This window comes from Melanerpes formicivorus, unplaced genomic scaffold (genome assembly GCF_026170545.1).
Source record: "Melanerpes formicivorus ecotype bairdi unplaced genomic scaffold, bMelFor1.0.p_v2 SCAF_26, whole genome shotgun sequence".
Taxonomy (NCBI): domain Eukaryota; kingdom Metazoa; phylum Chordata; class Aves; order Piciformes; family Picidae; genus Melanerpes; species Melanerpes formicivorus.
The window spans coordinates 10189666-10204320 of NW_027142378.1; the positions used below are offsets into that span (position 1 = coordinate 10189666).

The window sequence follows — 14655 nt, forward strand, 5'->3', positions numbered from 1 at the left end:
CTAACCAGTGGGCTGTATCGCTTACAAAGGCAAGATGGAAACCCACGTGCTGAAGTCTCAAGGAGAAGGGGCCAGGCTCTTTGCAGTGGTGGGACAGGACAAGGGACCATGGATACAAACTGGATCAGGAAGCTCCATCTCAACAGAACAAAAAACTTCTTTACTGTGATGGAGCACTGGAACAGAGAGGTTGTGGAGTCTCCTCTGGAGACTTCCAAGGCCCATCTGGATGTGTTCCTGTGCGATCTGCCCTAGGTGATCCTGCTCTGGCAGAGGGGGTGGACTGGATCTCCAGAGGTCCCTTCCAACCTCTGCTGCTCTATGACTCTCTGAAGGCAAGCACTGGTGCTGTTTCCTCAAGTCTGCAGAGAGAGTAAGTAACAGAAGTCTGAAATGCAGACAGTTCCACTTCCCCTGAACTCTGAATTCCCAGCCACCAGCAGTGCTGAACTTAACTCATTTATCAGTGAGCAGCACTGCTAACAATGGTTCACTGTGGTACAAATTCCCAGTTTGAGAGATTATGCCACCCCCACCATCCCAGCAACCTCACAGCAGAGTTTTCACCTCCTTACCATCTCTACAAGCCAGGGTGTAAAGGTGGTGTAACACACTGAAAACACCACCACGAGCAAATACCAATTTCATGTCCAGTGGTATGAAGGAATGCTGCAAGAGCAGCATGACTTGGCATATTAAAATACAAAGATAGCTCATACTGCAACTGCTTGGCCCCCTAACTGGCTGCTGTCAGGATGTCCCACAAGGAAGAGGCACTGTATAGATACTCTCCTCATTATCTTCCTTAAACACCCACTGCTGTCTGCTGCCAAAGGGATACAGAGCTGGAAAGCTGTCTGACCTCACTTAAGGTGGTGGTTCTGGACAATCACCTTACCCCTAGGCATCATACCTACTCCTACCTGGATTAGCCATTCCTGCATGATCAGATGCACCCTTTAGCAGTGCATTTGATATCCTGTAGAAAACATCACTAGAAGGTTTTGGCAGGCACAGACTTTGGGTGATTCTGCCACTTTGCTCTGGTGAGACAGCACCTGGAGTACTGTGTCCAGGTCTGGAGCCGTCGATACAGGACAGGGACCTGATGGAGCAAGTCCAGAGGAGGGCCACAAAAATGATCAAAGGGTTGCTATGAAGACAGGCTGAGGGAGCTGGAGTTGTTCAGTCTGGAGAAGAGGAGGCTCCAGGGAGTCTTAATAGCAACCTCCCAGTACCTGAAGAGGGCCTGCAAGAAGGATGGAGAGAGACTGTGTACAAAGGCCTGCAGTGATAGGACAAGTGGCAATGGCTTCAAACTAGAGAAGAGCAGATTTAGATTGGATGTTATGAACAAGTTCTTTACCATGAAGGTGGTGAAACACTGGAACAGGTTGCCCAGGGAGGTGGTTGAGGCCCCATCCCTGGAGATGAACAAGGTGAGGCTGACAGGGCTCTGGGCAGCCTGATCTAGTTGAGGATGTCCCTGCTGACTGCAGAGGGGGTCGAACTAGATGGTCTTCAGAGGTCCCTTCCAACCCAGACCATTCTGTGATTCATGCCTGCAAGCCACTGTCTGGTGTCTTGCAACATGAGGAAGTCAAAGGTTCATTGCAAGTCAGTAAGCAAGACGGACAACCCAACGCAGGACAGCAGGGGAAAAACAAACCAACCAACACCAACCAACCATAAAGCAACCAGAATAAGAAGTGAGCTACTATCCCACTTCACACTTGTACTCAGTTACTCAATTTCAGCAATGCTGCACAGGCTGACCTTCAGGAACCTTTAAAAATACAAAGATTACTTGAGATGTAGAAAAGGGAAAGGGAGTTCCAAACAAATGAGGCCTTCCTACACTGTGGAGAGTTTAAGAAATACTGTGTCAAAGGCTCAGTGTAGAGAAAAGTGAGGAAATTTTTGCCTGCTGAGCATCTCAAATTGCACAAAGAAATAAATCATTGAATACTAAGGGTTAGAAGGGGCCTCCAGAGATCATGGAGTTCAACCCCACTGCCAAAGAAGGATCACCTCGGGCAGGTCACACAGGAACGCATCCAGAGGGGTCTTGAAAGTCTCTAGACTTGGTCACAAGCTCACCAGAATGTCATTCAAGCCTGCACCAAATCCAGGATTGTCTCTCCCTGGCTTCTCAACATCTCTTGCTTGCCCAATCCATCAAAACTTTGGTTGACCCTTTTGCCCTGACATCTGAGTACAGCCACAACCAAATCCAGGGTTATCTCTCCCTGGCTTCACAACACCTCTTGCTTGTCCAATCCATCAAACCTTTGGTTGACTCTTTTGCCCTGACACCTGGGTACAGGTACAACCAAATCCAGGGTTGTCTCTCCCTGGCTTCACAACATCTCTTGCTTGCCCAATCCACCAAAACTTTGGTTGACTCTTTTGCCCTGGCATCTGAGTACAGCCACAACCAAATCCAGGCTTGTCTCTCCCTGGCTTCACAACACCTCATGCTTGTCCAATCCACCAAAGCTTTGGTTCACTCTCCTGTCATGACACCTGGGTACAGCCACAACCACCTTGCTGGCAGACTGCACTTCAAAGAGCTCATCACAATACAAGGAAACTCTCCACAGACAGGATGTGCTTTCCTTGCTCTTAACTTCACAACAGCAGGTACCCAATAGCTGTGCTGTATCTGCTTTCCACAAAGCATCTGCCTGCCAGACCAAGCCAAAACCCTGCACTACGAGCTGTCAGGGCTTGCCCAACACTCATCACTGAAGGAGCATTTCCACTTCAGGATAAAGCACTCGAATGCCATTCACAACGCTGAAGAAGTTCATAAGCCCTCATTTGATCACCAGCGGTCTCAGAAGCTGTGCAGTCAGGCAAATGGGATAAACATGCTGAATTTTTTGGGTGGTGTGAAAGCAGAGCACCGACAGAGTCTGATCCATTGCAGAGTCACTGAAAGGGAGAGCTGGACGCAAGCCCCACCTTCAATCACCAGAAGCTTGTCACAACAGGAACAGAGAGCTGACAACATCCCAAAGGTTGACTCTCCAGGGCATGAAATTGAGTATCTATTACCCAATATATATGCATATACACAACAAAGTAACATTTTAAAGCCTCTGCCTTTGAGCACGACAAAAACCCACACTGTGAGCAAGAGAACCTTCTTTCCAAGTGTTTCTTTGGATTCAGAGAACAGAACAAAACCACCTCAGAAAATTTTACCAGGGGAACGGCTCACTTCCTAGAAATTCACTCGTGGTTTGTTTTCCTTGGTTGGTTAGTTCATCTGGGGTGGGGGGGGGGTGGTTTTGTTCTGCTTTGTTTTAACGAGGCTGCCGGGTTCCCAAAGCCCAGCACCTCGGGACGAGCGGCAGCCACGCAGCTATTCTGATCGTTCCCTGTTCTTTACACGTACAAAATGGAGTCAAGGGAAAGCAGCAATACTGGTGTAGAGGGAACTAAAAGGTTTGCATCTTTTGCCCCCCCTTCCCCCTCCCTGGAAGCGTTCAAGGCCAGGCTGGATGAGGCGTTAAGCAACCTGGTCTAGCGGAAGGTGTCCATGGGGGGTAGGGTGGTGGTGTTTGGAACTAGATGATCTTTAAAGCCCCTTCCAACCCAAACCATTCCATGAATCTTCCCTCCCCTAAGCCCTCTCCAGCCGTGAGTTGCTCTTGTATATTACAGCCCCCCCCCCCCCCTAAAATCCTGCTAAAAGAAGGTTCCATCTCCTAAGCACCTTCTTCTTGTCACGGACTTCATGGAAGGACACAAACATTTTCCCCAGCACAAACAGCTCCCAAACGCTCACAACATTAACACAGCCAGCAGAAATCCACACCCGATGGAGCCACACGTTGAAGCTTCTCCTACAGACCCCCCCCAACCTGATTCATTTATGAGAAAGGGATCACTTCTGACAGCTGCTTCCAAGGGGAAAAAATAAGAAGAAATAAAACTAATAAAAGGATATCCTACCTGCAGGACCCTGCTCCTCCACCTACACTCCGTGATGGAGAGGATAAATGCCAGGGTAATAAATGCCAGGCAGAGGATAATAAATGCCAGGCGTTTATTCTTTTCCCCACCTATCATTCCACGATTCTACACGGAGGAAGCAACACTCGGGCACGAAAATCAAACCCCTCCAGCCTTTGCTGGCAAGATCGGGGTCTGCAGATCTCGGACCCACAACTTGAAGCATCCCAAGGGACCGCACTTGCTCGCCCGCCCGGCACACGAAGGCCGGGGAAGTGTCACCGAGGCTGGGAGCACCCCCAGCTCCCAGGCACCTGCCTGCCCCCGGGGGCTCCTCAGCCGCAGACCGCCTGCGGTGCTGGAGAGGGATGATGGAGGGGGGGGAGACGGCGTTGGAGGAAAGGTCCTTTCCCCTCTCCTTGCAAAACCCTGCCCTGCTGCCACAGTCCTGAGGAGGTGCCCGAGGCCCCGCTCGCCGGCGGAGCGCCGGTGGTCCCGCTCGGGCGGGCACGGAGGGTGCTGCCGCCGCAGGCCCCTGGAGGGCGGCGGGGGCAGGAGGGCGGCGGGGGCAGGAGGGCGGCTCCAGGTGGGCTCGGCAGGCACTGGGGGGTGTGCGTGGGAGGGAGGGCTGACAAACCCCGGCGCGGCGCCGCTCACCTGCCTAGCGGTCGCTTCATACCCGAGTCGGCGGAGGCGGCGGCGGGCAGGCGCAGGCTGTGCCTCAGGCTGCAGCCCTTGTCGAGGGGCGCGGGCGCGGCGGCAGCGGCGGCGCGCTCATGCTCCACCGTGACCGACTCGTTGCGTTTCCTCATGCCGGGGCGGCGGCGGCAGCCCGGGGCGGCGGAGAAGGCAGGAGCAACAGCAGGGAGCAGCGACGCCGCTCACAACTGCCGCCCGCTCTGCTCCGCTCTGCTCTGCCCTGCGCCGCACCCCGCCTCGCCTCGCCGGCGCCCCCGTCAATCCCCGCCTCCGGACCGCCGGGATCGCGACGAAGTCGCCGCTTGCCAGCAGTTCAGAGGGGCCGCGGCGCCATCTTTGCTGCGGGCAAAAGCACCGGCCGCCATTTTCTTGGCGGGACTTCGCGGCGCGGGCGCGGGCGGTGCGGGTGTGGGGCGCGCTGGGTCTGGGGTCCTCCGTGCCCCTCTCCTCTGGGCACGGGAGCTGTGGTAGGGCGAGCAGGTGACCCTCTGGCAGCAAAGGGGCACAGCAAGGCATTGCCTGTGCTGGGGCTGCCAGGGCACAGTGTGTGTGTGGAGCCCAAAGCAAGGCAGAGCCTCAGAGCACGCAGGACCCTGTGGTTGAAGCATTGTTACCCAAGTTGGTTGAGTTTATAACCTAGGTCATCAGTGGTGCCGTGTCAGACAGGGCTAAATACACTGCTTTGGTCTTCTAAGGAGGATGACTGGCCTGGGGCTTCATGGAGTGAGGCTGGTCTGCCTTGCAATAAACAATACATGTGTGTGTGTCACACAACTGTGGAATGGCTTTGGGCTGGAAGGAATCTTAATAGATCATCTGGTTCCAGCTCCCCTGCCAGGGGCAGGGACACCTCACACGGGATCAGCTCACTCGAAGCCTCATCCAGGCTGGTTTCAAACACTCCCAGGGATGAGGCATCCACAATTCCTCTGGGCAACCCATTCCAGTGTCTCCCTGCTCTCACAGGGGATAACTTCTTCCTAATGTCTAACCTAAACCTACCCAGCTCTAGTTTAAACTCATTCTGCTTTGTCCTGTCCTTACAAGCCCTTCCAAACAGTCCCTCCCCAGCTGTCTTCCAGGCCCCCTTCAGTACTGCAAGGATGCTGTAAGGTCTCTCTAGAGCCTTCTTCAGGCTGAGCAGCACCACCTCCCTCAGCCTGTCCTCACAGGAGAAGTGTTGCAGCCCTCTGATCATCTTTGTGGCACCCCTCTGGACCCTCTCTAACAGCTCCACACAATTCTTGTGATGGGGGCCCCAGAACTGGACAGGCTGCTGCAGGTGGGCTCTCACAAGAGCAGAGCAGAGGGGTAGAATCACTGCCCTTAACCTGCTGCCCACACATCTTTTGCTGCAGCCCAGGATATGGGTGGTTCTTTTTTTGGGGGCTGCTGATCCACTTTGACAGCTAAAGTCAATGCATCAGCAGCCAGCACCCCCAAGCCCTTCTCAGCGGGGCTGCTCTCGATCCAGTCATCACCCAACCTCTCTCTGCGCTTGGGGTTACCCCAAATCAGATGCAGGACCTTGCACTTTGCCTTGTTGAACTTCCCGAGGCTGGCATGGGCTCACCTCTCCAGCCTGTCCTTTCCTTGCAGAGGAGCTGATAGATGGCTGATGCCTGGCCTGTGCTGGAAGTGCCCATCAAAGACTGTAAGAAAACCTCCTAGACATGGAGAGAAGCTCTTAACTGGAGGAGATTCCTTGGGTTTGTGTAGGCTGGGAAACACCCTGAGACAATGTGTCACCAGCACGGACTCTGGCAAGAGAACCCAGATCAGAGAGACCCTTTCTGTGAACGCCCCTCCTTACAATGTTAAACCCCACACCTAGCTAGAAAGCCCCTACCCAAATCCACCCCTCACACCCCCTCAGCATGGAGTTTAAAAGCAGATGAATCTCTTCAGCTGGAGCAAACAAGAAGCTAACCTAGGCCTAATCTGCAGGTGTTGCCAGGAGGTGTAGCTGGTACGTGCTACTGTAGAAATACCTGCTGTGAATGTCAGCTGCTGTGCCTGGCTTGGTGGGGACACCCCCAGCACTCAGATTGGCACAGCTCTGTAAGAAATCAGTACCTCATCCCAGTGTGTGAGACCAGCTTCTTGCATACTGGGGAAAGAACCTGTTTTTTTTGGGGGCAACAGTATAAGGTGTCATGCTGGTGCACATCCCAGTGCAGATCCCTGGGGGATAGCCCCTTTGGTGTCATGGAAACCTGCAGGGAACTGGAAATGTTGGCACCCCAGCACCCAGCAGGGACACCCAGCTTGCTGAGGTGCCACTCAGAAGGGGCAGAAGGGGGATGAGCCTGGCGTAATTCAATTGATGAGCCAGCGGGGCATGGGAAACGGGGCAGCTGTGAATGAGAACTCCACCTGGCCTGCATGGGCCTGGAGGGTCTGTCAGACCCTGCCAGGGGCTGGAAGCTAAGCTGTAGAGCACACCTCAGTATGGAGGTGTGGCACAGCTGATACAAGGACACAGGGAAAGGCAAAGCTAGCAGCAGTTGTGAGTGTTGGGCTCAGCAGTGAGGACAGGAGTGACGCAGTGAGATGACACAGATAACTGTAGCCATAGTCTCTGAGCAGTCAGAGATATCACCTTCAACTGTTTTGTGTTCCAAAGCTTTCTTTGAAGCAGAAGGCAGTGATATCAAAGGGCTGGATGTGACTCCCTGCCTCCCCTTTGCTATGTAGCCTTCTGGGGAGGTTATGATACCACTTTGGAAAGTACATCCTCATCTGCTGATCTCTACAGGCACACAGAGGCATGGCCAACTGGCAACAGAGCTTCCCTAGCAGTGCAGGGGGAGCATCATACAATGGTTTGAGTGGTAAGGGACAACCCCAAAGGGCATCCAGTCCAACACCCTGCAGTCAGCAGGGACATCTGCAACCAGAGCAGGCTGCACAGAGCCTCACACAACCTGACCTGCAATTGTTCCAGGGATGGGGCAGCCACCTCCTCTCTGGGCAACTTGGGACAGTGACCCACCACCCTCAGTGTCAAACACCTCTGCTCTATCTCTAGTTTGAATCCCTCTCCCCTAGTCTAAACCATCACCCCCTGGCCAGTCACAACAGGCCCCACTCAAAAGTCTGTCCCCAGCTGTCTTCTTGGTCTCTTTAAGTACTGAAAGGGCACAAGAAGGTCTCTCCAGGGCTCCCTCCTCTCCAGGCTGAACAAGGCCAAGTTTCCCAGCCCATCCCCATAGCACAGGGGCTCCAGCCCCTGGATTCTGCACTGGAAACAAGTGGTGGCAAACAAATCAATAAAACATTCCCTGAAGCATCAGCAAAAGCTGATGACCTCACTGCCCATACCTCAACATGTAGCCCATAGCTGGGGGCTATGGCAGTGGCTCCCCAGCAGAGAAGAGGAATTGGGCAGAAGAGACTCACAAATTGAAACTACAACAACAGTTTGACTTGTCAAACTGCTACCAAGATCAGTATAAAGTATATGAAGTTATACTCAGCCCAGCAAAGGTACAGGAGGCACAATAAACAGGAAGGCAGTCCTTGAGAGCAAGAGGAGGAAGAGGAGCAGGGTGAGCAAGAGCCTGAGCAGGAAGCTGGAGCACCACACCACTGGGGAGCAGGACAGCAATGCAGTGCAGAGAGCAGCCACACTCCTGTGTTCTGCCTCCCACTGCCACTGCTGCTGTTGGGTTGATTATTAATCACAGAATGCTTTGGATTAGAAGGGATCTTAAAAATCACCCAGTTCCAAACCCCCTGCCATGGGCAGGCACACGTCCCACTAGCCCAGGCTGCTCAAGGCCCTGTCCAACCTGGCCTGGAACACCTCCAGGGAGGGGGCATCCACAACCTCCTTGGCCAGCCTGTTCCAGTCTCTCACCACACTCAGTGCAAAGAATTTCTTCCTAGGTTGCCTTCTCTTTTCCTGCCAAGTGAAGCAATTCCTGGAAAATGGTTCTGTGGACAAGCCACCTCAGCTGTCTTCCACCCATTTCTCCTGACTTGCTTCTGACTGATGGAACAGAGGCATTCAAGAGAACTATGTGACTGTATTAATCCCAGAAACAAAGAACAAGGCAGTGCCCCCAAAAGGAGAAAGCCACTGTTAAAACACAAGCCCTCAGCTGTCTCAGCAGCCATGGACAGCTAGCAGAAAGCACTGTGTCACCTGCTGGTACACGCTTTGTCATGTTTCTGGAAGCTTCTCCTATCATTTCACAGAATGCTAAGGGGTGGAAGGAACCTCCAGACAACACTGAGTCATTTGAGACCCTTTAGACAAGCTCTCATAACTGCTAGCATTTTCAGCCAGGCTCTTCAAAAGACTGGGGCTTATTTGCCTCAGGCTTTGAACAGCAAAGGACAGTGTGCCCATCTCTCTGACCTTGTCTTGTTTCCTACATCTCATTGGGAAGGCTGAGTGCTGCAACTGGGGATTGTCAGCCATGTGTTCAAGGAGCTTGGTGGTCACTCCAAAAGCAGGCTCTGCAAAGGCTCTCTGGGGCTCCTTGGGAGTGCCAATGCAGTCCTGTGAAGAGGGAAGTGCAAGCTGCTCAACAGGCTTTGACACAAAGGAAATGGACTCAGGTGACATAAATCCTTCAGATGCTGCTGGGTGGTGTTTATTACTGAGAAGCATGACAAAGAAAAACTATCTGGAAGTCTGTCTTTGTGGCCTGAGTCTTAATCCTGGTTGATGTTTTTTTTCCCCTCTGTACAAGCAAGAATATTCTTGTGGTGACCTTAAGCTATTCTCAGCACTTCTAAAGGCTGCTTTTCCTTAGCTATGTATGGAATCAGTCATGGAATGGTCTGGGTTAGAAGGGACCTCCAAAGGTCCAACCCCCTCTGCAGTAAGCAGGGACATCCTCAACTAGGTCAGGCTGCCCAGAGCCCTTTCAAGCATCACCCTGAGTATCTGCAGGGATGGGGCCTCAGCTACCTTCCTGGGCAACTTGTCCCAGTGTCCTACCAGCCTCATGGTGCAGAACTTAAGCAGGTGCTTATTTGGTCTCTCCCATCATAAGAGGTTTTAAAGACTCAGTAAACACCACATGACCTTTTCTGTGTTCTCTGTGCTACTCATACATAATTCATGGAGCATGAAGATGTTCTCCCTTCTGGGATCAGCACTTGCTCTTCTTATCTTATGAAAGAGATGCCTGAGACATTTGCCCACTCACAGCAATCAACTCCCACCATCCATTCTGAACTCTAGAGTAACCCCCCCCAAATGCCATGGTGGAATTCTGCTGGACTTGGCAGGACTTTGTTGAGCCAAGGGTCCACTACATACACTACTGTTGCTGTTACAGGCAAGCCAGGGTGAAACTCTACCATCTGTGGTGACCAAATACTTCATCTGAACAATGCAAAGCAGCACAGGGAATGTGCTGCCAATGGATTGCTTAGCAGCCAGCAACTCCATGTGGTTCTACCAAGACAGCATGTACAGGAAGAACAGGAAAATCCAGTCAGAGCAAAGGTTGGGAAAGAATCTGAGATTCCTTAGCTCAAGGCATGAAGATTATGGTAGAGCAATAGGAGAAACTATCCCTATGGGCAAGGACATGCTCCATAGGCTTCCTGTATGTGTGGAACAATCTGGAAGAGGTCTGGAGGCAAGGCCATGGGGACAGAGCCTGTTGGACTGCACTGATGGCAATCTCTTCCCCATTGTGTTCTCCAGAGGCAGCCATGCATGAATTCATCTGTCTGGCCTGGAGATGAGGAACACAGATGGAAAGCAAAGGACAGGAAGTGAGCACAGTAACATCAAGAGAAGTAATGAGAGCTGTGCTTGGCTGTGGATGAGCTCAACCATCTCTCCCCAAAGGACAGACTCTAGAGCAAGGGACACTGAAGGAAGCACAAAAAGCCAGGAGAAAGTACTGGTTAGGGAGTGGCTGGGAGATAAGTCTCTGGAGAGCACAAGGATATTTTAAGCAGCAGAGAAATCAGAAAAGGGCAGAGCTACCTTCTTTGATGAGATGCTGAAAGGAGGGTAAAAGCCAAGGAGAGATGACTCAGGACAGAGCAGAGACTGCACCCTGCTGAGGAAAGCAGCAGTACCTCAGGAAATGAGGAGAGAAGCCCGCTAGGAGGACAGCTACCCACAGCTTTTTGTTCCTCAAGCTGCTCCTCTCTGGCAGGGCCTGATGGTACAAACTTTCCCGAGCCCCCAGGGATGGCATAAACTCTGTAGCTCAGCTTGGTGGTGTGGGTTTGTGCTCGATGAGCTGCTGCCCACTCCCAGAGGCGTGGAGTCGCAGAGCGGAACACTGAAACGCTTGACCCAAAGGAGAGCAAACTTCCCCTCTGGGGAGGGAATAGGGTTGCCCTTCTTACTTCAATTTTGCAAAGCTTGTGTTTTGAAGGGATATTGCTCAACTGCAGACAGTGACACTGAGGGTTCCATAGACAGATCGCTCACCAGAGGTGACTGCAAGGTTGCAGACGTCGTTGGGTTAGAAGCACAAAGACTTTGAAGAGATTATAGGGGACAGGGGTGGGCATCAAGATTATGGAACCAGACTCTTCTCAGTAGTTTCCAGTGACAGGATATGAAGTACTGGGCATAAACTTGAGCATAGGAAGTTAGATCTAAACATGAGAAGGAACTTCTTTCCTTTTGAGGATGGCAGAGCAGGGGAGGAGGCTGCCCGGAGGCATAATGGAGTCTCCATCTCTGGAGACACTCAAGGCCCATCTGGATGTGTTCCTATGTGATCTGCTCTGACTTCAGAGGTCCCTTCCAGCCCCTACCATTCAGTGATTCTGTCACAGTGATTTTCCTTACTCAGGTTGGACCATGTGGATGGAAAAGTTCATGCCATCCAGAAGGTTTTCCAGCTTCAAGTCCCTGCAGGGAAAAGGCAGAACGTGCTGGGGGCAGGTAAGGGCAGATGGCAGCTGTGGGTAGGGCAGGTCAGGGGCAACAGAGAGAGCTGTGGGTAGATGAGAAGCCAGAGGCTCCGCTGGGAGCTATGGGGCAGGTGGCCACGTGGAGGGAGGGTAGGTAAGGGTGCAGTGCGGCAGGCAGAGGTGTGGAGGCAAAGAGAAGCTTCCACGAGACCCTTCATGGCCTGGGCTGGGGTGAAAGATCCTCCAGTCATCATGGCCAGAGCCTTGCAGAGCATGTGCTGCCTCCAGGAGCTCTGCCCCTGCTGCCAGAGACTCTCTGTGTCGCTCACCCATCAGCGGACGACAGCCACAGTGAGAAGCAGCTGAGAGAAGCAGAGCCCTGCCTGGCCCCAGGATGCTCCCCGCGGTGGACAGCTCCATGAGGAGGTCAGAAGCCCATCCTCACCCCCGTGCCTCGGTACAGGAGGTGCTTGTGGCACCAGCCCTTCAAGACCTGCGGACAGCAGGGGTTTGAGATGGGACAGGGCTGCCCCCCTCTGGCGCCCCTCTGCCTTGCACCCCCTGTCTTTTGGCTACCGATGCTCCTCTAACGCCTGGCAGCTCCCCGCAGTGCCCACCACGGCTGCCAGCCTCCTGGACCTGCCACCCCAAAGAACTCCCTACCCCCTCTGAATTGCACACACACCCCGTGCTCCCAACGGCCCCCTACCCCACAGACTTTCCCAACCACTCCCTGCCCCACTGAGACCATGAAGTTCTCCCCAAAGGCTGCTCCCTCAGCTCCCCCTTAGCCCCTGATGCCCTAGTGACCCTCTGATGCTCCACCTGCCCCACAGCATTTCCCCTCCGTGGCCTCCTGATCACTCTGTTTGCATCAGATGGGGCAGTAGGTTCCTATGGTCTTCCTTGATGACTTTGACGGCTGCCTTGTGCCAGGGGGGGTGGGCTGTAGCCTCATACTCCTCTCAGTGGTCACCACAAGCCAGCAGCAGCCCCAGCTGGAAGCCCATCTTCCACAGCACCAGGGAAGTCTCCACTTGGAGTTTGAAGGTGTGTGTCAAACAAGGCTGTGGTAACCCCCTCTGTAACCAGCTGCCCCCAGACTTCTATGCTGCTCAGCACCCCTCACCCTCCTCTGGTTGTTCCCTCCACTCTTGACCCCTGGCAGAGCTTATGCCAAGGACCCTTGAGCACTGGCAGCAGCAACCCACCTGCCAAGGACCAACCCCCCTGAGGTGTGATGAGAGGGAGGGCAGCCAAGATGGCTGCAAAGTGGACAGGTGCAGACAAGGGCCCTCCTCTCCTGCAGCTCTGCAGCAGCAGCTAGCCAGTCATTTCTGAGAAATGTCCTCTCAGCCCTCCAGAACCACTAACAGCCTCCCAGCTGGAAGGTCAAATACCTGAGGTGATCTGGAAGAGCCCTTGGAGCAGCAGCAGCAGCAGACCTGCCATGCTCCTGCTATGGGGATGGCAGCTGGGAGAGGCTCTTCAGCTCTGGGTGTGGAGGGAGTACTGCCAGCAGCCCCAGCTGGGGGAGTGCAGAGCTCACTCTGCAGATGCTGGAGCCTGAGGTGTCCTGGGCTGACAGGCCAGGCAGGTGGCAGCAAAGGGCCTTCTGGTTGAAACCTCTTTCAGAGCTCTTTGTTAAGCTTGGAAAACTACAGTTTTGCTCTTTGCCACTCTCCCTGCTGGGGGCAAGCACATCCTTCACGGCTGGAAGCTGGGACTGGCACCAGGTGGATCTCACTGCTTGTGTGCTTGCTCTTGGCAGGCAGGACCCCTGCTGGAAAAGGCAACTGCTGTGTGGCTGTGGCAGTGGGATGCAACTTCTCTGCTGGTCCAATGATGATAGCTATGAGCTCTTCAGTCAAGCCTACCTGCTCACACTGGTGCACTTCTCTGCTTGCAAGCACATAGCTGCACCAGCGCTCTGGCCAGGGTTGCTCATGCATGCCATGGGAGGGGGACAATAACAATCACAGCCTCATTCTGTTTCTGGGGAACCTCTTGAGTGCCAGTGGCTCTCAGGCAGCTGCTGCTGGACTGATCATTTGTGATAGCCTCAGGGGATGTCTCACCCCTCTCTCCATGTGCAGTGCTGATTTTGTTCACCTGATGGCTTTGAAAAGATTGTGCTCCTGCTGGAGCACCTGGCACAGCCCAGTGCCCTCCTTCATTCCCCACTGAAATGCCAAATCCCACCCTGTGCAGAGCAGCTGTGAGGAGCAAGGACCCAGTACAGGTTTCCCGGTAACATGTCGACAGAGCACTCCACAGCATCCCCTGTGGGCAAAGGCTTCAGCCGGTTGAAAGTCACGGTGATGCTTACTGCCAGCTTGGCTAAAGTGAATGGGAGCTCCTGCACCTACTGCAGCAGGCCAGCAGCCACCAAAGGCACGCTGGCTTTTGTGCTGACCTTAGGCTCTCCAGGCATCACATGCCCTAACAGAGTGGCCCTTTGCCAGCATGCCCTGCTCAATCCAAATCCTTGAACTTGAGGACAGCTTGCCACCCACTGGTTGCTTTTCCCCGTGCTCAACATCAGGTTGAAGGCAATGTTTACAGGCTGTCCTCCTACTGCAAGGATGCAGGGCCATCTGCCAACAAGCTGTCCAACTTGTGCTATGCAAACAAGGAGGCATCCAGGGTCCCATATCCCAGGAACAGCTTTCTCCGTTATCAGCAGGGGCAATGCTCGAGCCGTGCTGGGATTCGCAGTGCTTCCGCACGCCCTTTCCCATCCGTCCACCCTTGGATCCATGCCTCCATCAGCTTTCTGCTGACACCATTATTTCCATCAGCAGCCTCCCTAAAGCTGTGCCTCGGAGCGCCAACAACCACCTGTCCTGCAAAGGCGGAACACTGTCCCTGAGGCCAGCTCAGGCTGCTGGGGCTCCTCCTCCCCAGGCGACGCGGGACGCAGCATAAAAAGGACCCTCGCCATTGTCGCCACTATCGCCCCTGCCCTTCGTCAGCCAGGGGCAGCAGCAGCGGCCCCACCGCCGGGGGTCCCGTGGAGATCTGCCCTTTGCTTGCACGTCCCCAGAGCTGCTTCCCTGCGTGGGAGAACCCCCGGGCGGGGGGGCCAGCGCCTCCGAGCCGCCGCGCCAAGCTGCACCCCAACCCCGCCGCGAAGAGGCGAGGCGG

The 14655-nt window shown here is 53.9% G+C and overlaps 1 protein-coding gene across 1 annotated transcript in view; it reads right to left on the reverse strand.

Annotated features, from left to right (window-relative positions):
* Positions 1 to 4899, reverse strand: part of ABHD12 (abhydrolase domain containing 12, lysophospholipase) — a 54452-nt gene extending 49553 nt beyond the window's left edge. The window contains exon 1 of the mRNA XM_068153602.1: positions 4621 to 4899. Coding sequence (XP_068009703.1) covers positions 4621 to 4775 — 155 coding nt within the window. The 5' untranslated portion in view covers positions 4776 to 4899. The remainder of the gene's footprint in view (positions 1 to 4620) is intronic.
* Between the last annotated feature and the right edge of the window lie 9756 nt (positions 4900 to 14655).